This window comes from Schistocerca gregaria, chromosome 1 (genome assembly GCF_023897955.1).
Source record: "Schistocerca gregaria isolate iqSchGreg1 chromosome 1, iqSchGreg1.2, whole genome shotgun sequence".
NCBI lineage: Eukaryota > Metazoa > Arthropoda > Insecta > Orthoptera > Acrididae > Schistocerca > Schistocerca gregaria.
In genome coordinates, this window is record NC_064920.1 from 661,761,349 (window position 1) to 661,786,514 (window position 25,166).

General features: G+C 37.9%; 1 protein-coding gene across 2 annotated transcripts in view; it reads left to right on the forward strand.

Annotated features, from left to right (window-relative positions):
• Positions 1-25,166, forward strand: part of LOC126362095 (probable elongation factor 1-delta) — a 59,000-nt gene that overhangs the window by 12,105 nt on the left and 21,729 nt on the right. The window contains exons 3-6 of one of the 2 annotated variants that reach the window (XM_050007851.1): positions 3,142-3,489; positions 6,270-6,353; positions 9,723-9,816; positions 19,322-19,491. In XM_050007851.1, coding sequence (XP_049863808.1) covers positions 3,142-3,489; positions 6,270-6,353; positions 9,723-9,816; positions 19,322-19,491 — 696 coding nt within the window. The remainder of the gene's footprint in view (positions 1-3,141; positions 3,490-6,269; positions 6,354-9,722; positions 9,817-19,321; positions 19,492-25,166) is intronic. The other variant, XM_050007852.1, reaches the window with a different exon arrangement.

Consider the following 25,166-nt stretch of genomic DNA (forward strand, 5'->3'; position numbering starts at 1 on the left):
GTATATCATACATATGTCATTTTGAAGAGAAACCTTGCAAGTTTTTTCATATATACCGCCACAGTGTATTTTGGTAATTTGCCGATAGTCAGCACTAGTCACAAACATGGCGAGTTCAGGTGCAGAGTGAGCTTTCTGTGTGTTGGAGTGTGACAAAAACAAGTGTGCTACAGCTGTTCAATGGATGTTTAGAACAAAGTATGATAAGAAGCCACCAACAACGAAGGCTATTTACCACTGGCGCAACAAATTCGTTAAGACGGATTGCTTGTGCCTGGCAAAGAGAAGCGGACGTCTCGGTGTGAGTGAAGTGAATGTGGAGTGTGTAAGAGAGACATTTGTAAGGAGTCCAAAGAATTTCTACTTGTATGTCTTGCAGCAATGGGTGATGGTTCAAATGCAATTGGTCTCTCCATTAATCTTTCAGCAAGATGAGGTTCCACCCCATTTTCATCGTGAAGTTCATTGATACCTGAACACGGTGCTACTGCTTCGATGGATTGGCAGAGTCACAGAAGGGGATAGCTGTTTCCTGAAATGGCCTTCCCGATCACCAGCTCTCACTCCATGTGACTCTTTTCTGTGGGGACACATTGAAGGTCTGTACTGCCTCTACCACGTGATGTAGCAGAGCTCGGGGAGAGAATATGGGAAGTAACTGCCACAGTCGATGATGCCATGCTGGGACGGGTGTGGCAAGAATTCAGTTGTTAGTCTTACATGGATGTATACTGATACAAAATTGTTGACTAGAGGGTGATGACTGGAAGAAACAAAGAAAATAACCACCACACACTAATCTCAAAGTGTATGTTGGAACCCATGTCATGAGCAGTTGTGGAAAGTTGAGATGGTGGAATAGCTGATCTGTATGGTCAGTGATATACCTATGATTTCATCTCAGCTATGGGAGAAATAAGTATTTAACAACGTCCAAGGAGCTAGTGTGGTCATACTGAATTTACTGAGAAATAACTTCATTTGCAGGGGTAGATGCACACAACATATAGTAATTTAATAGTGAGTTTTCATTTTATTTTCTGGTGCATTTGTGTTTTAAATGCAAATAAAAAAAATGAAACTGTGAACTGCTCTGCTAATATACATCTCTGGCTATGCTGGGCATCAATTTGCCACCACAACCTAGCTTTCACCTTTGAAATGCAATCATTAATTATATTTCAACATAGTGGAGTAAAGCAGTAACCAACCAAAGATGGCTTTGAACACCATAATTCTTGTCTAGGCATGGTCTTGTTGGAATTTGTATGCTGTGGCCTGACTGACTTACCCAGCTTGTTATAAGGCTACCTACAGTTTAATGTGGATTCTGAACCACTGTACAGCCCAGCATTTTTCACTTCAACAAATATTGCAAGAGGTGAATAAATTGATGAGTGACAGATAAAAATGCCAAGATTCACTGTGGATAAAACCAAAGACCTATGGGTTTGTAGTCTGCCACTTTACCACCAACCCACAAGTGCCAAAAGAAGGAAATGATGAAAGGGCCATGCACACAGTGTGAGTAATTCATATTTTGTAACCACATCTAAGATTTGTATAAACGATATCTTTAATAGCATTTCCACATAAAGTGTGTAGATAGGATGCACAATACATAGTACAGAAATGTCAGTATTTGATAAAAGCATACTTTGAAGGAGATGCCATCCACTAAATGTGATCAATCATTGTTAGATGCATAGACATCATTTGATTCACCCACTGTCCCATATGCTGTCCACAAGTTCACCATTGCCAGCATATGCTCCACAACACAAACAAATGAAGAGTCTGGATGATCTTTTGTAAAGTTTAGCCAAGTCAGGATAGGAGAAGGAAATGGATTATTTGAAATTTTGGAATTGATGGAGCAAATATCTGAAAAAATGGCTGTTTGCAAGGCTGTTAAATTTCCATTGTTTGTCATCTCTTTATACCGCAAAAATATTAGTTTTAATTTCTTAAACTCTCACTGTTGGTAAAGAAAAATTTGTGTGCGTATTTGACTATGCAAGTTGGTCTTCTTTAACAGTGTATTATTAGTTATGGTGACACACCAACTAATTGTTTATACAACATGGCAAATTAAGAAGTTAAGATAAGTGAATCCTTATATTATTTTGTCAGAAGAAATGTATTGTTCACTTCAGTACATCGGATATTTCATATTTGCAATGTGAGGAAAATGTGTGGAGAAATAAGGAAGTATCTCGTGGAGAGAATGTTATCCTCCCCCCACCTCCAGGTGGATGTGTTCACCAATATATGAATTATTTTAATTATTTCGTTACTGCTCTCTTAGTGGTGTTCCCATTAGATTTAATGGTGGCTAGGTTCATACATTAGTGAAAATGGTAAAATACAAATATTTAAGAGTTTTATAGGTGTCCTGTCTGTTCAAATGACAATGGTTATCACATACCTGAGTCATTCTCATGTGATATATGAAATAATTTCATAGTATAATATCCATACATTTTGAGCTCTTCTCAACTGATTATACTTAAATAGTTGTGTGTTAGTTTTTGGCAGGTTATGTAATGAGAATGTGAGTAATGGTTTGAAAATGAATTAATACATTCAGAACTAGTCACCATTTTCTCGAATGAACAAGTATAAGAAAGAAAATTAAGAAGTCATAAGTCAGAGGAGTTGTAGTGTTGGGAGGTAGTAATAGGTAGATGCATAACTATTTTTTGTTCATAAATGTGGGCTTATTAGCAGGAGTGCCATAAGAATGTAAAAGTATATGCAGATTGGGTGCTCTATTAATTCTTTCGGGCATGTGATTTCATTAAGCTGTCACTTTGAAAGAAAATTTTTGAAATTTTGCACAAGATTCTGCTTGAAATGAAGTCAAAAGTGATTTATTTATAAACTAAGGAATTCATCCTTACTTTCACTTTAGGACAAAAAATACCATTGTAAGTTAAGACTGTATGAAAATTGATACCTCTGACCTGTGTGACTTTTGTTGAGGGCCCTTTTGTCTTTTTTTTCCCCCACTGATTTTTATACACACACTTGTAGCACTGTCATACGGTTTTTCTTCTGTAATGGGATTGGCATTGTGTGTTCCATTGAAGTAATCATTCTGGAAATATTATTACTTGTTGTTTTTTCTATTTTTGCAAGCTGCGTGTAAGTAATGGGATACAAGTAACAGTGTCCATACCTAAAGTCGGGCATGTTCTCTCACATTCACTGCAGAGTGTGAAGCCTGCTGAAAATGAGCATATTAAAGAAGCAAATTTAATTAACAGCATTGTACTGTCCAATGAGAAACTTCGCAAAGGTTGCACTAACATAGAGAATACAACTAATTCAACTATTTCTGGAGAGATTTCTATTGAATGTATTGGTAATGTATCCACCCCACATCAGAACAAAGAGGAGAAAAGATTCAAGCAAAAAGAAACAAAGGAGAAAAGAAATAAATTAGATAAGAAGTCGCGTGAAAGAAGAATATTAAATGATACAAAGGTAAATTTTATCTTGCTGTCATGTTGCATGCAGTAAAACATACAATTGAACATATTTTTCACAAGTGCTGCATGAGGATTTTGTGCAGGAAGCAATTTGACATTTTTCCAGTCTTTTGCACATCTTGAGCAGTTGTAGCACAAAACATTCACTTTTACGAAATAATTAGTTTGGCACTTTCGTATGATTTTGTAATTAAATTCTTATTTGGCACAAGACACTTAAGATAATTAGAACGTTATAGAATGAAAAAATTGTAGTATGACTTCTGTTTTATGGTTAGTCAGCTTTTTACGTGATTTCATTTGTCCAATTGTAATCGCTTAACAACTTCTTGTAATATTTTCTTATTTGGCTCTTTGAGAGGCATTTAGTAATTCATTGTCTGCATGTTAGTTTTCTTCTCGATTGCTTACTCTCTTTCAGTAGTTAAAGAAGTTAATTAATAAAATGTAATAAGCAACACTACGAATTATTTTCTATTTAGCTATGTACAAACCACAAATTTTTTGTCAATGGTACGGGTGGTTAATGTTGCCAGTTTGGCAGATCTCAATTATGAGGACAGAGTTGCACGTTCGCACATGGTGTACTATGCGCTCATTCGACTCACCGAAATATCGATTACGAATTTACATTAAAAAAAGTATAATACTGTACATTGTTCTGCACAGGCCAGGTAATAAATGCTCTTCAGAATTAAATACATATATAGTAGCTTAAGTTCTGAAGGAAATCATTGGTTTGGATGGCATTTTAATAAGTCTTAAGGATTTGTATCAGAGGTCAACTTAGAGTTAACAAGATACTATATGATTTAGAGGGCCAGTAAGTTTGCATACTTCAGCTCAGCATTTAGGTAGCAGTCTTAAAACAGAAAGGAAGACTCATTCAACCCCACAAAGAAAACAATGATGGGAAGATTCTCAGGTCCCTCTCGTGTTCATTTTTTCATCCCTGTACACCTCAGTTTGAGAGTAGTTGTCACAGGATTGTTGAGATCTTTAGGTTTAATTTTCCTGTCTTTCTGTTGGCATTGTGTTAAACTCTCCCCCACCCTCCTTCCCCCTTGCCATGGACAAAGGGATTGCAGGTAAGTTGTCAACAGGAAAACTGCAGGTTTTTGTTATAGTGCTACTTGTTGAAATATTTTATTACTTTCCATATTTATTACTACTTCTGTTTTAATTTGTTTGGGCTTTACTTTATAGATGGTCATGTAACAAAATATCTACTGCTAGGAGCAAGGTGTCCAGTGTTACATGTGAATCCTAAAGTTCATCAGAAATTCAAAGCTTTTTGCATAACTTATCAGGCAGTATCTGAAAAAAAAACAATGTCTTTATTCATTTCTTTTGGTGATCTAAAGTAGCCATGTTTGTAGACATTATTTCTTTCACTAAAGAGGATAGGTTGTTGTTTTAATAGTGTTCCTTTCTTCAGTTTTTGTGTAGCTCATTATAAAGGATATTCAGAGCAATAAATATTATGCATAAGTCATTTTAAACATGGGTATTTTTATAACAGCCTGTGACAATTTAAAAATGAAATTTAAAATAAAGGTTTCTTCTCTTATGTGAACAATCAACTCCATAACTAATTAGATACATTATTAAGATGTAAATAAAATAGAAAGAAACTTCCACATGGGAAAAATATATTAAAAACAAAGATTCCAAGACTTACCAAGCAGGAAAGTGCCAGCAGACAGGCACATGAACAAAACACACACACACACAGAATTACTAACTTTCGCAACCGATGGTTGCTTCTTCAGGAAGGAGAGGGAAAGACGAAAGGATGTGGGTTTTAAGGGAGAGGGTAAGGAGTCATTCCAATCCCGGGAGCGGAAAGACTTCCCTTAGGGGGAAAAGAGGACAGGTGTACACTTGCGCACACACACACACACACACACACACACACACACACACACACACACACCCATCCGCACATACACAGACACAAGCAGACATATTTAAAGGCAAAGAGTCTTTCCCCTAAGGGAAGTCTTTCCGCTCCCGGGATTGGAATGACTCCTTACCCTCTCCCTTAAAACCCACATCCTTTCGTCTTTCCCTCTCCTTCCTGAAGAAGCAACCATCGGTTGCGAAAGCTAGTAATTCTGTGTGTGTGTTTGTGTGTTTTGTTCATGTGCCTGTCTGCCGGCGCTTTCCCCCTTGGTAAGTCTTGGAATCTTTGTTTTTAATAGATGCATTATTATGAAAAGGAAAGTTGCTACTCACCACATACCGGAAATGCTGAGTTGCAGATAGGCACAACAAAAATACTCTTTATATGGTGAGTAGCAACTATCATTTTCATAATATTGTTACATTCCATCCTGGATTTTTCATTGCTTCATTAGGTACACTTCTGCATCATAAATTCTTTGTTAGTATGTGGCTGAGTAGTGACACAGGAAAAATTTAGGTTTAAATTAATACTTCTGCATTAAGTTATAAATTTAGGATTCAATGTGCTGCTTTTTATTTTTTAAGTCTGGGTAATTGAATTTAGTTTTCCATATAATTTATTTTTTTAATGCATTTCTTCAAAATATGTATGTTGAATATATTAGAAATATGCTATTTCATTCTTGTTCTCAATATTTTGTTTTTGTTTCTTTACATTGATATTGTTAACTGAGAGGTGAGACACTGTCATATGGGTAAATTATAGTGTATAAGTTTGCATGCAACCTATGATATTTTTACACATAACTTTAACATATTGATGACTGGTGTGCTTTTTTAACACTGTTATTTTCTCTTTTGGTGTAGGGATCTTCTAACACTCCCTTAAAAAGCTCTTTGGCAGGAGAAGTAGCAAAGGCTCGACAGCATATAAAAAATTCTTTAGAATGTGTGAGTAACTTGCATGATACTATCTAGTTCTATTTTTAATGTCAATTAGTTAGTTTTAAGATTATTCTTAATACATTCAGATTATTTATTTGAAAAAATTATTTTTCTTTCTTGAATTGTATTTACAATTTTTTGTGGATCTACATTTCTTAACTGGAGCATGTGTTAATGGTACACTGAGTTAATGAACTCATTTTGTACAGACTGTACTGTGCATGTAGTATTGATATGAAGAGATAACATGAGTGATACAACTCTTCCAGTTTTTATTTGCTTAAATATAAATGTTATTTTGTAGGAGATCATTTTTAAATCACTCTTGCATTGCATACTCAGCCTTTAGGTCACAACATGGATAATATTATTACTGGCTTCAGTTGTGTGTAGCCATCATCCTCTGGCTGTTCAAAGATTCATGTGTAATTTCAGTTAATAAACAGCATACATATCCTCTCACTCATACCAAGCTCTTACTTTGTCAGGCTTCTGCTAAGTTTTTATAAGAGGAGAGTGGAAGAATTAAGCTCCACAGAACCTGTAGAAGGCCACTGGAATGAATGGTGCAGGGAAACTAACTCTTCCTATCTAATGATAAATTGCTGTCACTACACTTTTGTAGTTAGCTTCAGTTATAAATAGAAGTAAAGAATGAAGAAATGTTTCAGGAGATCATCTTAATTGTTTATTTGTAACAATTTTGGTCACTGTTGCAAATTTCACATCAGTTGTCAAGAACAGTATATGGGGTCATTGTTGTTAACATTGCTTCACTTCTTGTTAGAACAAAATTTTTTCATGGATGCTCATTCTAAGTTTATTGGTGTGGGGAAATAGTGACAGTCTTGTGAAATATTTAATTGTATTTTTTAGCCTTAGGTTACAATTTGTATCATACCCTCCACTGAGTGAACCAATGCTGAAAAATAAAATTAAAGAAAGGGGGAAATTGTTTCTTCTGTCAGTTGTTTGTAGGTCCTGTATTATACCTGGTGTTTGCTTAATCACACAGTGTAAAACAACCCTGGTGGCACAACACACTGTGCACTAGTATATGTGTTAATGATGTTATGTGTCCATATGAAAATGAGTGGAAATGAATGCAATGAACACACAAAAAATGCAATAGAAAAATTAAAAAGCAAGATAGTTTGTCTCCTCCATCTCGTGCATGATCACCTGCGCAATAACAGTTCACGTGTGAGATAATATTAAACGCACTCAGGTGTTCTAAAACTGCCAATTAAAACACAAGTAAGACAAGAGGCTATCTAAAATAGAATCACAGGGAAATATGATGGATAAATCTGTAATGTAGGCAGTGGTTGAACAAAAAAAAATAGCAACTGGAGACCCTCAACTTTTGCTGATTCAGAAGTAGAGGGGCCAGTGACAAACATTTTACAAATAGTAATCAGCTTGGATAAGCATGTGCTAGGCTTATGTAGGTAGGGACAGGAGGCTATAGGATTACGTATCTGATAATGGCTTCATCTAGTTAACACTGCTTATAATATGGTGTTTTGTTGCATTGTAGACACTAATGAAACAATAACAAAATGTGTGAAAAGGAACTGCATTCTGCCCCAGCTGATTGTAATGGATATAGTGTAAATGTTAAGTTTCTCTTGAATTAAATTCAATGTTTCTAATCAATCTGCTTCTTGATTTTCTTATTTTTTTGCTGCTGCTTGTAGTAGATTGCAGCTGTGATTCAGAAAGAGGTTATTAATGGAAAATTGCTTTAAAAGCATTGCTTGTAGATTATTTAGTTCTACAAAAAGGGATATAAACTTAAGATTTTTGTAGGTTGATCGAAGATTTTCAATAAAGGGCATTTGTAAGTGCCATTCACAATAAACACTGCAGTCACACAGTAATTTAGGACATGATTCAGAAATATGCAACAAATAAGTAAAATTACAGCATTTTCCAATAGAGTTTTTATTCATAAGATGTGTGTGCATGAGTGTGACATCTATGCCGAGCATCATTAGCATAAAATTGCAGTGACCTCAACTTACAATCTTAAAGTATTAGTGTGATACACCATTGTGTGATATGATACAACTACTTCATGATCACAGCTCTGGTGGTATTGCTTTGCATACACATTAACTGAAGTGTTATATACTGATTTGCCAACTCTCAACCAAACTCACCTTCCAACCTAACCTAGACCTCGGGCTAAGTTAGTCTACATGCCAACAGCAAATACAGATGGAAGAGGAATATCAGTAGTTTGCTCTTTTCGTTTGTATCACACATAATCAGTGTATTAAGAGACAAAGCAGACATCCATACTGGTAGCAGAACAAAGGTGCTTTTCCTAGGAGTCCATAGTAAGGGCAGTCTCAACCATTCAGGAAGTATACACGGCGATAGTACCGCACAAAATACATGTTTTAAACTTTCTTACACAGATGCACAGGATACCATTAGATCTGTTCAAGGTATTGTGATTCCTGAGAGCAAGGATATAAATAAAAAATGTACTCTCTGTACATCATATTTGACTTTGTCTCCAGTTTGTCGTGATTTTTAATGGAAGAGAACTTAAAAATGTGTGATAGTGCTTCACAGAATATAGCAACTGGATAAGAAGTCCATAGAATGTTAATTTCATACTATGGTTGTATGGGGGAGTAGACCAAGAATTTGGGAAATAAAAGCTGCAATATCAAAAGAAAGGAAAATTGCTTAATCTGTAAGGAAATTAAAAACCGTCATTGACAGAAATTGTTCATTAAAAATCGGGGCATAGATTGGTGTGGTTTTCCAAGGTGCTGGGAGTTTGGCTTGTTTGTCACTGCCCGCCTATTTGCTTTTCTTATTATTTGACACAGCATTTCCATAAAATTCCTTCAGTTCTCATATTGTCATGATCAGCACTTAATTATAATGTTCAGATGGATCTAACATAAAAATAACATTCCACATGACACACTGTTGTGAGAGTCCATTTCAGTTGTGCATTTTACAGTTTTCAAATAGTGAACTGATAGCTGTTTTTTTTCCCTCCCACTCCAGTTCTTCATGTATTGTAAAGAAATGTCTTTGTTTCTTTAAACTACTGGTGTGGAAAGTGTAAAATGTTGTGAAAATGTATTACATTTGTCTGCTATTGATGAAAAGGTTACAGAAAACATTTTTCCCCCTGTCATTGTGCTGTACAATGTCATATCACTTCCACACCAGGAGTTGTGGTGTAAGTTCTCTGTAATTAAAATAAAAATTAAAATCATTGTATAAAGGTGTTTTTTGATGCTGAAAACAGAATTGGTTGTGTAAATTTGGTTGTAATGTATTTAATTTTTTATTTATTTGAATTTGATAGAATTTTTAGTCATAAACTTGCATCATTCTTTTTAGATGGATGGTATAGCGGCCTTGGCAACAAATGTAAATGTTGAACTTGTTAACAGACTGAATTCCTTGCAGAAGAGCAACACTGACCTCAACAACCGTAAGTGATATATATTATATTAAGTTAGTCAATAGATAGCCTTGTGAACAGACTGTTGCTCTATGGCAATGCAATTGCTAAAGCTTCAAAGCACTAAAGTTTAATTACTAAATGATCACCCATTTAGAATGTAAAACATTGTTAGATGGCTGAAATATCTTCAGAGACAAATGGCTGCCACCTCTGGCACATTAAACAAAAGCAGCAATCTGGAGGAGGTGGGGAAGGTGAAGGGATAGTGTAATATAGGTGGGTGGGGGAGAGAAGAGTGCTGTCTGGTGCAGTGTGCAGGGACTAGATGGAGGCATAAGACCAGCACTACGTGCAGCATTGAGAGGGCTGTGGGTTAGAGAGCTGGGAGGCAGAGGAATGAGGAGCTGAAAAGGAGAGGAGTAGGAAAGGGGAAAAGTGACTGGGTATGAAGGCAGAGGATGATACAGTGAGGGTAAGGTAAGATGAATGGGAAGGAGGTAGTAAAGGCAGGGACAGAAAGTGTTGGGTGTAATGTGTGGGTACAGTTTGTTACCATTGATGCTAGCATGCTTTCTTGAAGCCCCTTCATAAGAACAGACTTCCAGCAGAAAAAAGGACAGCCGTACATAACCTCAAAACAAAAGTTGACCTGATGATCCTGCCTGCAGACAAAGCTGGCACCACTGTCATTATGAATCAGAATGACTCTGGTGGAAGACTTCTGCCAATTTTCTGACACCTTCACTCATAAACTCTGCCAGAGTAATCCCATCTCAGAAGACCATCATAACCTCCAGTTCGTGCTTAAAGCCTTAGGCCCTTCCCAGAACCTCAGCCCTGAACCTCAGCCCTGAACCCATTTCCCTCCTCAACCATAGCACACCCTGCACACCCACCTTCTGCATGCTCTGAAATCCACAAACCCAACTATCCTGGATGGCTGGTTTTTGTGCCCCCATTCAGCCCTCAATGACTAACATCTCCCTCCAATTGTCCATTATTTAACCTCTCAAACAAGCTTATTTCATAGACTGTCCATCTCTACTTCTTTATCTCCTGCATACCTGCTTGTCATTGTTGATGCCACATCCCATATGCCCCTGGTCTTGCCGGTATTGAACACTACCTTTCCCAACATCCTTCAGACACCAAATTCACTGCCTCATTCACCGTACACCGTACTAATTTTATCCTGACTCACAACTGCTTCTCCTTTGAAGGGGAGGTATACACACAAATCTATGGCACAGACGTGAGCACCGACATGGCTTTCTTTTACACCAACCTGTTCACAGGCCATCTGGAGGAAACCTTCCTAGCCTCTCAAAATGCCAAATCCCTAATCTGGTTTAGTTTCATTGATGATATCTCAGTGTTCTCAACTTGGGACAAAGACATGCTTTCCTCATTCCTTCACAACCTTAGTATTTTCACTTCCATCCACTACACATGGTCCTCTTCAACCCAGTGTACCATCTTCCTGGGCATTGACCTTCGGCTATGTAATAGCTCCATCCTCATCTCTTTCCACATTAAATCCCCATCAACCATCGACAGTACTTGAATTTCGACTGCTGCAATCACTTCCACAACAAAAAAATTCCCCTTCAGATGGTGTATCTGCAGTGCCAAGAGCTCCCATGTCCACTATGCTGAAGGTCTCACCAAGGCCCTCATAGACAGGCACTATTCCTCAGATCTAATTTTCAAACAGATCTCCTGTCCTATCTCCTCACAGATCCCAACACTCAGACCACCACCAAGAACCAGCTATTAAGAAGCACCTCAATCACCAAATACCACCCTGAACTGAAACGTCTGCATCCTTCATGAGGGCTTTACCTATCGTGTCCTGAAATTAGGGACCTCCTACACAAGATCCTTCCCACACCTCCTAAAATGGTGTTCCATCATCTGCTCAATCTCCACATCATCCTAGTCCATTCCTGTGCCACTCTGAATCCCAACTTCTTGCCATTGGATAACCCAGGTACAAGATCTACCCAGTTCACCCAACCAGTGCCTCCTATTCCAATCCTGTCACAGGCTTATCTTACTCCTTCAGAGACCAGACTACCTGTGAAAGCAGTTGTGCTGTATACCATCTCTACTGCAATTATCACACAGCATCTTATATTGGTATGACTACCAGCCAGCTGACCACCAGGATGAACAGCTACTGCCAGACTTACGGCCAAACGCAAAGTAGACCACCCTGTGGCACAACATGCAGCTAAAATGACATGCTTGATAATAGTGGCTGTTCACAACACGCACCGTCTGGATCCTCCCCTCCACCACTAGCTTTTCTGAACTACTTACAGAATATTCACTTCTGAAATTATCCCCTCAGTCTAAGGTAACTATATATCTCCACACACTTCACCCAACAATTTCTGCCCCGTCATACCACCTCTTCCCTACTCACATCCCTTCAACCTCATGTCGACAAACCAGCACATTTTTCCCCTTCCTTTCTCATCTCCTTTTCAGATCCCTCCCTCCTCCCCCCCTCCCCCCCCCTCCCCCCCCCCTCCCCCACTCATTCCCACTCGCCATTTCCCCCTCTGCACCCTATTTCCCCTCGCCACCTCCCTACTCCTGTGCTCCCCCCCCCCCCCCCCCCCAAACACTGCACCTGGTGGCAGTCTTGCCGTGTCTCCATCTATTCCCTGCTCACTCCACCAGACAGTGCTATTCTCTGCCCTGCTATCCCTTCCCTGCCCCTTTCAGATTGCTTCACTCATGCAATGTGACAGTTGCATTCTGGTTCAGGCTGCCATAGGTTGTGTGTGTTTTTTTTTTTTCCTCTCTCTGTAAATGTGTAAGTCTTACCATTGTGCCTGCCTGCAACGCAACATGTTATATTTGTGGTGAGTAGCAATCTGTTCTTTTCCTTATATTTTTCGTGTTCCAATTTGGATAGTGCATTGATTGATATTTAGATGTCTTGACAATGTCCATTTCATTATCATTACAATCAGCTACATTTTTCATTGCAGCATGGTTCCTGATGATAGGTTTGTTTTCCTGTCTGTTCTAGCAATTCTTCCCCCCCCCTCTCTCTCTCTCTCTCTCTCTCTCTCTCTCTCTCTCTCTCTCTGATGTATGCTTGCTGAACAACTGTGTTTGTAGTGATTTTATGTAAAAATCCATATCTCAGTGCAGTATGTGAGAAATAACACTTCTTTTCAGGCACATCAAACTTTTTTGAAAACCCTGTTTAGTTGGCTGAAAATGTTCCAACCCATTTCTACTCTTACATTTACTGTTTGGAACATGTATTATCTTAGAGTATGACTTTTCTGAAGACTAGAAATCTACTCTGTAGGAATGAGCATGGGTTTCTAAAAAGATGGTAGTGTGAAACCCAGCTTGTGCTATTCGTCCACGAGATTGAGGGCCATAGACACGGGTTAACAGGTAGATGTCATGTTTCTTGACTTCTGCAAGGCATTAGATACAGTTCCCCCAGTCGTTTAATGAACAAAGAGCGTATGGACTATCAGACCAATTGTGTGATTGGATTGAGGACTTCCTAGATAACAGAACGCAGCATGTCATTCTCAATGGAGAGAAGTCTTCCGAAGTAAGAGGGATTTCAAGTGTGCCGCAGGGGAGTGGCATAGGACCGTTGCTATTCACAATATACATAAATGACCTGGTGGATGACATCGGAAGTTCACCGAGGCTTTTTGCGGATGATGCTGTGGTGTATCGAGAGGTTGTAACAATGGAAAATTGTACTGAAATGTAGGAGGATCTGCAGCGAATTGATGCACGGTGCAGGGAATGGCAATTGAATCTCAATGTAGACAAGTGTAATGTGCTGTGAATACATAGATCCCTTATCATTTAACTACAAAATAGCAGGTCAGCAACTGGAAGCAGTTAATTCCATAAATTATCTGGGAGTACGCATTAGGAGTGATTTAAAATGGAATTATCATATAAAGTTTATAGTCAGTAATGCGGATGCCAGACTGAGATTCATTGGAAGAATCCTAAGGAAATGCAATCCGAAAACAAAAGAAGTAGGTTACAGTATGCTTGTTCGCCCACTGCTTCAATACTGCTCAGCAGTGTGGGATCCATACCAGATAGGGTTGACAGAAGAGGCAGAGAAGGTCCAACAGAGAGCGGCGTGCTTCGTTACAGGATCATTTAGTAATTGCGAAAGCGTTCTGGAGATGATAAACTCCAGTGGAAGACTGCAGGAGAGACGCTCAGTAGCTCGGTACGGGCTTTTGTTAAAGTTTCGAGAACATACCTTCACTGAGGAGTCAAGCAGTATATTGCTCCCTCCTAGGTATATCACGCGAAGAGACCATAAGGATAAAATCAGTGAGATAGAGCCCACACAAAAGCATACTGACAATCCTTCTTTCCACGAACAATAAGAGACTGGAATAGAAGGGAGAACCGATAGATACTCAAGGTTCCCTCTGCCACACACCATGAGGTGGCTTGCAGAGTATGGATGTAGATGTAGATATTTCTTTTTGCTGTCCTCCATCACTGTGTTTGGCTGCCCCAGATTCTACAACTCACTATCTGGATTTCAAGGTTTAAAGTAAAAACTTCTTATACGAGACTTAGGTATTTATAACCAGGCAGATGTTAAATGCTGCAGGAAGGAGGTAGTGTGCTCCAATCTGCTTGGTTTTCAAGCAAAATTTAGCACTGTATTGGGAATTTTTTGATGTGGAGGAGTCATTAACAGGTGCAGAAGTAACTTGAGGCATGCCCTAGGGAAGTGTTTAGGTGCCCTATCTTTAAAGTTTGTGACCTAGCAGACAGTACTAATAGTAACCTCTGACTCTTAACAGATAACGCTGTTATACACTTTAAAGTACTATTTGGAAAGTATTGCACAATTACCAAAAAAACTTGATAAGATTTAAGTGGTGCAGAGATAGGCAACTTGCTTTAAATTTTGAGAAATGCAAAATTGTGCCTTACACAAAATCAAAAAAATATAGCAGTGTGAGATTTCTGTATCGGTCATACTTTGTCAGTCATCTTGGATGTGTGTGGTTGTAACACTCCTTGAGTATATGAAATTGGGCAAACACACAGGTTCAGCTGTAGCTAAACAGGTTGCAGAGTTTGGTTAATTGGAAGGATACTGGGAAATTGTGATCAAAGTACAAAGGAGGTGGTTTGCAAAGTACTTGTGTGAGTCATCCAAGAATACTGCCCAAGTGTGTGGGACTTGTGCCAAATAGACATCTACATACATACTCCGCAATCCACCATACGGTGCGTGACGGAGGTTACCTCGTACCATAACTAGCATCTTCTCTCCCTGTTCCATGCCCAAACAGAACGAGGGGAAAATGACTGCCTACGTGCCTCATTGCAGCCCTAATCTCTCTCATCTTATCTCTGTTATCTTTCCGTGAAATATAAGTTGTCGGCAGTAAAATTGTACTGCTGTCAGCCTCAAATAACGGTTCTCTAAATTTCCTCAGTAGTGATTCACGAAAAGAAAGCCTCCTTTCCTCTAGACTCCCACCAGAGTTCCTGAAGCATTTTGGTAACACTTGTTATTATCAAACCCACCAGTAACTACTCTAGCAGCCCACCTCTGAATTGTTTCTATGTCCTCCCTGAATCTGACGTGATAGGGATCCCAAACGCTCGAGCAGTACTCAAGAAATGTAATATTAGTGTTTTATAAGTGGTCTCCTTTACAGATGAACCACATATTCCCAAAATTCTACCAATGAACCGAAGACGACTATCCGCCTTCCCCACAACTGCCATTACATGCTTGTCCCACTTCATATCACTCTGCAATGTTACGCCTAAATATTTAATCGACGTGACTGTGTCGAGCGCTACACTACTAGTGGAGTATTCAAACATTTCGAAATTCTTTTTCCTATTCGTGTGCATTAATTTACATTTATCTATATTTAGAGTTAGCTGCCATTCTTTACACCAATCACAAATCCTGTCCAAGTCATCTTGTATCCTCCTACAGTCACTCAACGACGACTCCTTCCCGTACACCACAGCATCATCAGCAAACAGCTGCACATTGCTATCCACCCTATCCAAAAGATTATTTATGTAGATAGAAAACAACAGCAGACCTACCACACTTCCCTGGGGCACTCCAGATGATACCCTCACCTCCGATGAACACTCACCATTGAGGACAACGTAATGGGTTCTATTACTTAAGAAGTCTTCGAGCCACTCACGTACTTGGGAACCAATCCCATATGCTCGTACCTTAGTTAGGAGTCTGCAGTGGGGCACAGAGTCAAACACTTTCCGGAAGTCAAGGAATATGGAATCTGTCTGATACCCATCATCCAAGGTTCGCAGCAGGATATCACATGAAAAAAGGGCGAGTTGCATTTTGCAGGAACGATGCTTTTTAGAGCTGTGCTGACGCATTGACAGCAACTTCTGTCACTAGGAAATTCTTTATATTTGAACTGACAAGGAGACGGCACGACCGTGGGGTCGAGGATTTGTCTGAAATTTATTGTGGTGAAAGAGGACCCCTAACACCTCAAGTGGTTAAAATATTAGGACGCACTACATGGAAAATCCCGGAAAAAATCTGCTCAAAGTTTCTTAGGTGCCTTATTAGTATAAAATGTTAGTCCATTGCTGACCCGCCGTCTGGCCTACATGGTTAGCGCTCGGACCCTTACGCCAGAGCTCTTGGGTTCGATTCCTCCTGTGGCACTTTTTCCTTTTGGTGCTTGCAAATTGCAGTGCATTGTTACAGAAGAATCATGAAATTAATTCCTGGGAAGATTATATAAAAATTCATTCTATAATTCTCCGTCAATTATCGTCACCAATATTCCGAGACATGATCAAATGTGCCTGGTTTGCCTCAAAATTATCAGAAACTCAAAACATTTTTGTTAATGTTCATGGGGCATGCTGTTGTACAGATTTATTGCAAACGCCCTGTGATTGAAAAATATCCGCCTTTATATGTTGCGCAAGATGTCGCAAAAATTGTTGCTTTGTTTGTTTTTATGATAATTACCACTGCGGTTCTTGTTTATAATTGTTATATGTATAAAAACTAAATGTTTCCCAATCGACTTTGTTATTCAGATAAAAAACCCAATGTTTCCCCTCATAAGTTACAATTACAAATGGAAAACCCACTGCCATGAATTTTGTTGGACAAAAAGAAAATAATTTTTATTCAATAATGTAACTAAGTTGTTCAAGATAATGTAGGTTTGCAAAACTTTCTGAATAATTGGTGGAGTAACAAAAGAAAATTAGAGATGAAAAAAAAGTGCCAGAGGAGGAACCACACCCGAGACCTCTGGTGTGAGACTCCAAGTCCTAAACATATACACCAGACGGCAGCTCGGCAATGGACTAAAATTTTATACTCATAAGGCATCTAAGAAACTTTGGATCGATTTTTTTTTTTTTTCTGGGAATTTCTGGGTAGTGTGTCCTAAAATTTTAACCACGTGAGGTGTTAGAGGTCCTCATTCATCACACAAAATTTTGGACAAATCCCCGACCCCACTGTCGTGCTGTCTCCTTGTGAGAATATGTTAGAAAATCCTGCAACACACTGATGTTAAGGATATGGGTTTGTAATTTTTAGGATCCGTCCTTTTACCCTTCTTATATACAGGTATCACTTGCGCTTCTTCCAGTCGCTCGGGACTTTACGTTGGACAAGAGATTTGCGATAAGTAAGGAGCGAATGCAGTAGAGTACTCTCTGTAAAACTGAATTGGAATCCCATCAGGACCTGGTGGTTTATTTAATTTTCAACCCATTCAGCTGCTTCACAACCCCAGGGATGTCTGTTACTGTCCTCCATATGGACAGAAGATACTGAATGTAAACAAAGAAGGGCATCACAAATGATCAAAGGTTCGTTCTCTCTCTCTCTCTCTCTCTCTCTCTCTCTCTCTCTCTCTCTCTCTCTCTCTCTCTCTCTCTCTCTCTCTCTCACACACACACACACACACACACACACACACACACACACAAAATAGATGTGTAAACATACTATTTTGAAGATAAAATTGACACTTGACTTCATTGTACATGTGCAAACATAGCTAAAATAAAAGCTCATTGTTATTCCCATTGTCATTGTGCCAAACAGAGGAATTTTCTCATTTCCTTACCTTTTAGTAACAAATAGCAGGGTAATTCTGATAGGATTTACTAAATTAAGCATTAGTGTTTAGCAGTAGTTCATAACAAATTTTCAGAGTGTGCTGCAGCTCTGTAACTTTGTTGGAACATCCCACATTTCAAGCCATCTGATGGCTGTTACTGTTTTTCACTATTCCTTTTCTTAAATCCTCAGTGAAATGCATTAACTGTTTGATGTCACCCGTTTTTGTTTGATTCTGAACGATATTTACAGACTGCCCATACTTCGGTATCTTAATAACCGTGTAGTCTCTCTTACTTGTGTATTTGGTGTACTAGGTGTTCATCTTTAGTTCTGTGGATACCTACTCATTGATAGTCCCATTAGTTTTATGTGGTTTAACGTACTTACTCCTCCCTTTCTGTGGCCTCCATTGATCACATTCCTTTTAGATCTTCAGCTTAGTACGTAGCAATTAAACCAGTGATATTGTTTGAAGAATAGTTCCTGGACATTCATTTGTGTGATCTGCAGAAGTAAACTTCTTGTTCCCAGAAAGGTAATATGAGTAAGAGTCGTTAGAATTCTATCTGGTGTCAGTCCTAGGTCATGCAGAAACCTCTTTAAGAAAGTTGATGTTCAACTACTACTTCTCAGTACATACGCTCATTATGTCCTTTGTCGTTTCCAACATGTCTCGTTTTACACAAAATAGTGAAAACATGATTAAAATACCAGAACCAGAAACAATCTGTATAAGGACTATAAAACCTTAACATTAGTACAAAAAGGAGTCAAATACATAGTTACTCATATATTCAGTAACTTACAAGAGCATATCAAAGGTCTGGTAAGTGATAAAGATCGGTTTCAGAGTGAATTGAAAAACTTCCTGTTGGCCAACTCCTACTCCATCGATGAATACCGTCACAAGGATTATAGCTCATAACTCCATCTGCATTAAAATTGTAAAATATCCATGTATCTGAGAGAAGAGAAAGAAAAAAAATACTTTGACTCTGTCCACATCCCAGAGACTCTTCTCCAAGGGATCCAGGGAAAATGATAAAATGATTAATGTAATGTACAGATCTACTGTGCCAAATTACCGTATTTTTTATTTGTGAACTGTCTTAAAATTAATCTGAAACTTGTAATTCGTTCATATTTCATTATTAAACAGTTGATCTCTTAATATGTCATGCTATATTGTGTGATACAAGCTTCATCATAATGATTAATGTATAATGTCCACATACTCTAGTTCTTGCTTTGTTTCTGAAGTATACAGGTGTTTAAACTGGGGTAACTATCTCAAATAAAATTCAAATTATTATGTAAAACTGTTTTAGGATGTTAATACATTATTTCTTGTCAGGAAATTGAAATTCTGTCCTACTAGTGTGATTTTGTTCACAGTTGTGAAAGATCTGCAGGCTGTTATTAAACAACTGGACTCTCGTGTTAAAGTGCTGGAAACAAATTCAAATAAGCCAAGCCATGTGACAACTATAGCACCAGCTCCTACACAGGAGAAAACAGTAGATGACAATGACGATGGAGTCGACCTTTTTGGATCTGATTCTGAGGTAATTAAAAATATTCTAGTTACTACTGAGCAGTTACTTTATATTGGAAACCGTATGTCCTCCGTTCATAGGTTTGTAAGCGGAACATTGATATCACAGTGGTTGCTTGAAAACCATAAAGTTCTATTCAGAGTTTTGGTTTGCAAGTGCATTCATATTTGATTTCTGTATACATTGAACATGGAGACATTTAGAATCCAGATAAAACTGTTAAGTCAGAGAGTGCTAACTTTCACAGGTGGTATTTGTGATATTGCTGATACTTGGATCACGGAAAGTGCTCATAATACAAGTCACAATTTTCTGCCACTGAAAAAAGTGTGTGAACATTTGAACACTGAAAAGGATTTACGCTCACTGCACGCCACAGTATCAGTATATCATATCCCTTGCACTTGCACCTAAGTATACACAGGAACTACAAAAAGAAACATAAGCACCTGCATGAAGAAATACAAAAGCATTGTCACTTGGGCAACATGTATAAATCAGCAGTAGCAAATCATGCATTCGGACTGGGAAACCACAAAATTCTGAAAATGTGGTTTTAACTAGATTTGATAATTACTGTGCTAGGACACACAGAGTAGCCATGAAAATACAAAAACACAATTAATTCAACAAAGAAGGAGGAACATTGAAATTAGACAAGCTTTGAGCCTTAGTGCTAAATAAAAAAAACACCAACGCTTCCCACAACTGGCTCCATAGCACAAGTTGGTATGACTGTGCTATCTTAGGTAGCAGTCTGATGTCATGAACTGAGCATTGTAAACATTACAGTTAGATGAACTTATTTGAGTCTGTAACAACTTTGAGACCTTAAAGCCTCTGATGTCTTTAGAATTGGAAGACGAAACCATCAGGCAAAGAATTAGGCCTTTGACCACAACTTAATTCTTTCTGTAAGTGAAAAGACAAATCCAAAAATAAAACAAAAAAAGTAATTTGAAATGTTTATAATATATTAGCTGAATATTTATATAGTGGCACTGAAGAGTGTGTGTGTGTGTGTGTGTGTGTGTGTGTGTGTGTGTGTGTGTGTGTGTGTGTGTGTGTGTGTTGGGGGGGGGGGGGGGGGAGTGCATTTTTGTGTAGTTGATGTTTTGCTGCTGCTAATGACCATTGTTCCTTGATATTTTCTATATTGTCAATATGCATCCACTTGTTTCTTGATATTTTCTATATTGTCAATATGCATCCACTTGTTTTCACCATAATTAGAAGTTTTCTGCCAGTTACTCTCGAAGAAACAAGCTTTCTTGGAAAGGAATGAAAGAAAAGTGCAGTTGACATTAAATGAAACTAAGAAGGCATTAGTGTCTCAAGTAGTGTTTACAAACATTATTTAGTTAACTTTCTTGACCCCTGGACTCCTATTTTCTGTGCAATTTGCACCTAGGGCTTGGTCTTAACATTGCCAACCTAACAGCTGTGTGTGTAACGTTGTTTATTGTTATGTTAATGAAGAAAACCTGGGGTTTGGTAAAACTTTGCTGTTACTCCAAATGGCTGGAAAGTTGGCAACAGTGAATAAGAGCTATGGATGATACACATACAGTATAACCCTGCTTTTATGTTCCCAGAATTAACATTTCCCTACCGTTTGACATTTTTTTATCGTTCCCATCAAATTTCCTATGTTCACAATGCCAATTTGCACCCGATTTTGTGTCAACATATTTTTAATTTTCCCACACTTTACAAGTTATGAAAAATTGTTCATGGATGAAAAAACGGTACTGGTACAATGTTGGCTATCCAGTAGTGTTTACAAATATTACGTTGTTAAGTTTCTTGACACCAGGGCACTCTACTCAGTGGATTTGAACTGGTAAATGCATGAAAGTTTGCAGAATTTGTCGTATCTCCTGCCAGTGCCAAGGTTTGCTTGGTGTGGTGGCTGATGAGAGTAACTAAGTTCGTTCGAATGATGGTATCGTGACCAATCACAGCCGTTTTCAAACTGTCTCTACTGTGCAAATGCAGTTTCGTGATTGTTGTGATCAGCGTGACACATTTGTCGAACCATATTTAGCGTGTTTCGGCATTTGGCCACTTGTAGTCTAGTTGACACTGTCATTCACTTTGTGTTGCTCAACTGCTTTTAGCTGAAACAGAGCATTGGTAACTTATTTTTTTTTTCAAACTGAGCAAAACGTGTTTTGAGAATTTATTCTCATTGTCAAGTGCATTATTTGTGTATGTATTGCTTGTGATATTACACAGTCAATCAATCTGAGTGATGGTTTGCGTGTGTGTGGTTTTCAATGTAACTGAAGAAGCTCAGTACCAGATAAGGTAAAAAAGACTACAGTGCAAGAGATGCAGAATAACACATACTGAAACACCACTCAAAATACTTGCGTATATGTTTGCGCTAGAGAATGAGAGAAAATTCTCAGAACACACCATGCAATGTGTGAAAAAATACGTAACTAGTACAGTGTTTCATTATTTAAATAAAGAATGACAGCTCCAGAACTTCAAAAACATTGATTATGACAAACATTCCTACTTCCCAGACAGTTACCAGTTCCAGTTACATCAGCGATTTTTATTAAATAATAAACCTGACAAGTCTTTCGATGCCTGTTATGTGCATATATCATACATAAAGTGTGATAATGCTACGGGGTACCCAATATGTTACTTTCACAGCTTAAAACATTATTTCTGACATTTTACATTTTCCCTCATTTTACACCTTTTTTTTAAAGTGAAAAGTGTAAAAGTGGGGTTTCACTGTAGTTACAAACTGTTGCAGTTAAGGTGCATCTCATGACAAATGTATGAACCAGGAGTACCTGCAGGTTTTCATGTCAGTAGGAGTGAAATATTTTCCCACATGTGTGCTTTAAAATTTTTGAGGACATTATTTGCTCATTATTTCTCCTATTGGTTTTTACAGTGCATTTAGTACCTCCTCGGAGTTGATTAGATTAGATTAATACTTGTTCCATAGATCATGAATACGACACTTCGTAATGATGTGGAACGTGTCAGGTTAATAAGATGTCTGTACAAGAAATTACATTACACAAAATATTGCATGACACTAATGATTAAAGTTTTTTTTACTTAGTTTATATCTAAAAACTCAGCCAATGAGTAGAAGGAGTTGTCATCTAGAAATTCTTTTAATTTGTGTACAAGCTAACAGTATAATTATAGTAAGATCTGGTTTTTCATCTCCAGATTCCACTTTTCTTGTCATTTACATTATTTTCAGTTGGTCCCATCGTAAGCTGTATTTTCTCAGTTAATTGTTTTGCTACCATTAAAAATTCCACATTTCCCATATTTTGTGCTGTCGAACCACTACCAAAAGACATCAGTATTGACTTTCAAATCAATTTATAAGGAAACTATATTGCTCTTACTCATCTGAATCTGTAGGACAGTGTGTGACAAACTGTACACATCTATGAAAAGGATAGTGTTTCGTTTGAAATTGTACGGTTCATGACCTGAATCATTTTGTGTTGTATGAGAAACACAGGTGACATGCTCAGGAGCACTATTAAAATGTTTTGTCATCTTACTGTACTCTGAACTGCAATAAATCCTCAAAAATAAGATTTGAAGTTTTTTTTTCTCTTAAAGGCAAACAGTATGGAAGAAATGATTGGTTACAACTAGTTTGTACTAATTTTGGAAGATTCTCATTGACTAGAGTAATTCTTCTATATTCAAAGTTTTGGTTATCATGGTATTAATAAAATTACTTCATTTCACAAATGCATCTTTATGCCATTCAGATTATGTATAACTAATTAATTTTTGCAGATTTATGAAACTTTTTTAATTGGTGAATGCACAGTGTATGAATTCACTGCCAAGATCGCCAAGCTTTATAAGATACGTGGCTGAAAAGCTCGCACAACTTACAAAGAGCACCTTTAACTGCTTTAGAATAAAAGAATCGTGGATGTTCAGTCTAATTCAAATATTCTCTTTATGCCATATGTGTCATTTCTGAATTTATAATATTTCTCAAGTTGCCATTGATTTTATTAAATCTTTTACCTTATGGTAGGGATGGTGAACAAGTGGTGCATGTTCCTGTACATTGTAAGTCACAGTACGAAAGTCTGTTGTTAATGGGATATTGGTTCCAAGGTGTTACCAAAGTTGTGGATGACAGATCTTCAATCATGCACACTCAGTGTCACAATGTACTCGAATGATTTAGTAGTAATACACCATCATCCACAGTTACATCACATAGATGGGCAGCTGTTCTAATGATGCTGACTTCTGACCTCTGCTGACGAGTACTGTACAGCTAAATTGTTACAGCAAAATAATGTTCACCTGTTTTTTGCATCTTGTACACATTTGTCAGGTGCTACAATTACACGTAGTTAGTACCATTTCTAAAATTGAAAGTATTTATTTATTCAACATGGCTAGTTTAGTAAAGAGACAAAGGAGCAAGAAAAGTGTAATAGAATTTCAAAATTGGTGGACTGAGAAATATGGAATGATTAACAGGTGTAATGAAGCAGTGTTTGTTTTATATTCCGGGGCAATAGTATTTAGAACTTTGACTGTAAAACAACACAATGAAACAAATCACAATACTTGATGGAAAAAGCGAACCAGAGCAAAAGGGAATCAATATGTGTTATGAAACTTGCTGGCAGATTGAAACTGTGTGCTGGACTCGAACTCGGGACCTTTGCCTTTTGCGGGCAAGTGCTCTACTGCTTGCCCATGAAAGGAAATGGTCCCGAGTTCGTGTCGGTCTGGCACGCAGTTTTAATTTGCCAGGAAGTTTCATATCAGCGCACACTCTGCTGGGAATGTGTTATGACAATGGGAATAGTCGATGTATGTGATTAAGTAATTTAGCAAAGACTGTCATTCCAGAGCTGCAAGTTTCTTGGCTGCTGATGTCATTTCAGAGCATAGTAAACCCTATTGCTGATACGTAATTTTTTTTAAGAAAGTCTGGTTGGCAAGTGCCCAATCAAGTTTTGAAAATAAAGGTAAGATAAGTTAGCACATCAAAGATACTCCTTTATCTAGAAACGCAATGGGACAGAAATGTAAAACTGGTGCAAATGTAAAACAACAAAAAAAAAGTGATGTTAAGTCCTCCACTTATATATCGCAGTGTCTTGATGAAAGTACAGATGTAACTAAATCTCCCCATTTTGCTGTATTTTTTTTCAATATTGTGCAGTAAAGACATAAAGAATTGTATGGTGATAATGATGCCAGCAACTACTAAGGGCACAGATATTTGTGCGGCTGTTCATATCTTGCTTACTAAAAAAGAAATGTATTTAACCAAATTTGTTTCAATAACTACTGATGGTGCTCCCAATATGGGGGGCAAAAAAAATGGTCTCATTAGTGTATGTGAAGCACTCGGGCCATTCGATTCTTGAATTCCACTGCATCACACATTGACGACCTTTGTGTGCAAAAGATGGTTTTCGTTCCCTTGATGATATAATGGCCATAGTCACAAAAATAGTGAAACTCATATTGTCCTTGGGTGCTAACAAAAGGGCAAAGCTGTGTTAGATGGAGTCAAATTAGTGTACAATGGCTTACTGATGTGTAATAGTGACTGACTGAGCCTTGGTAGCATATTTCAGAGATTTGGCTGACAGGAAAATTGTGCAAAATTCACAGTTAATGGGTGTTAAATGCCTTACAAT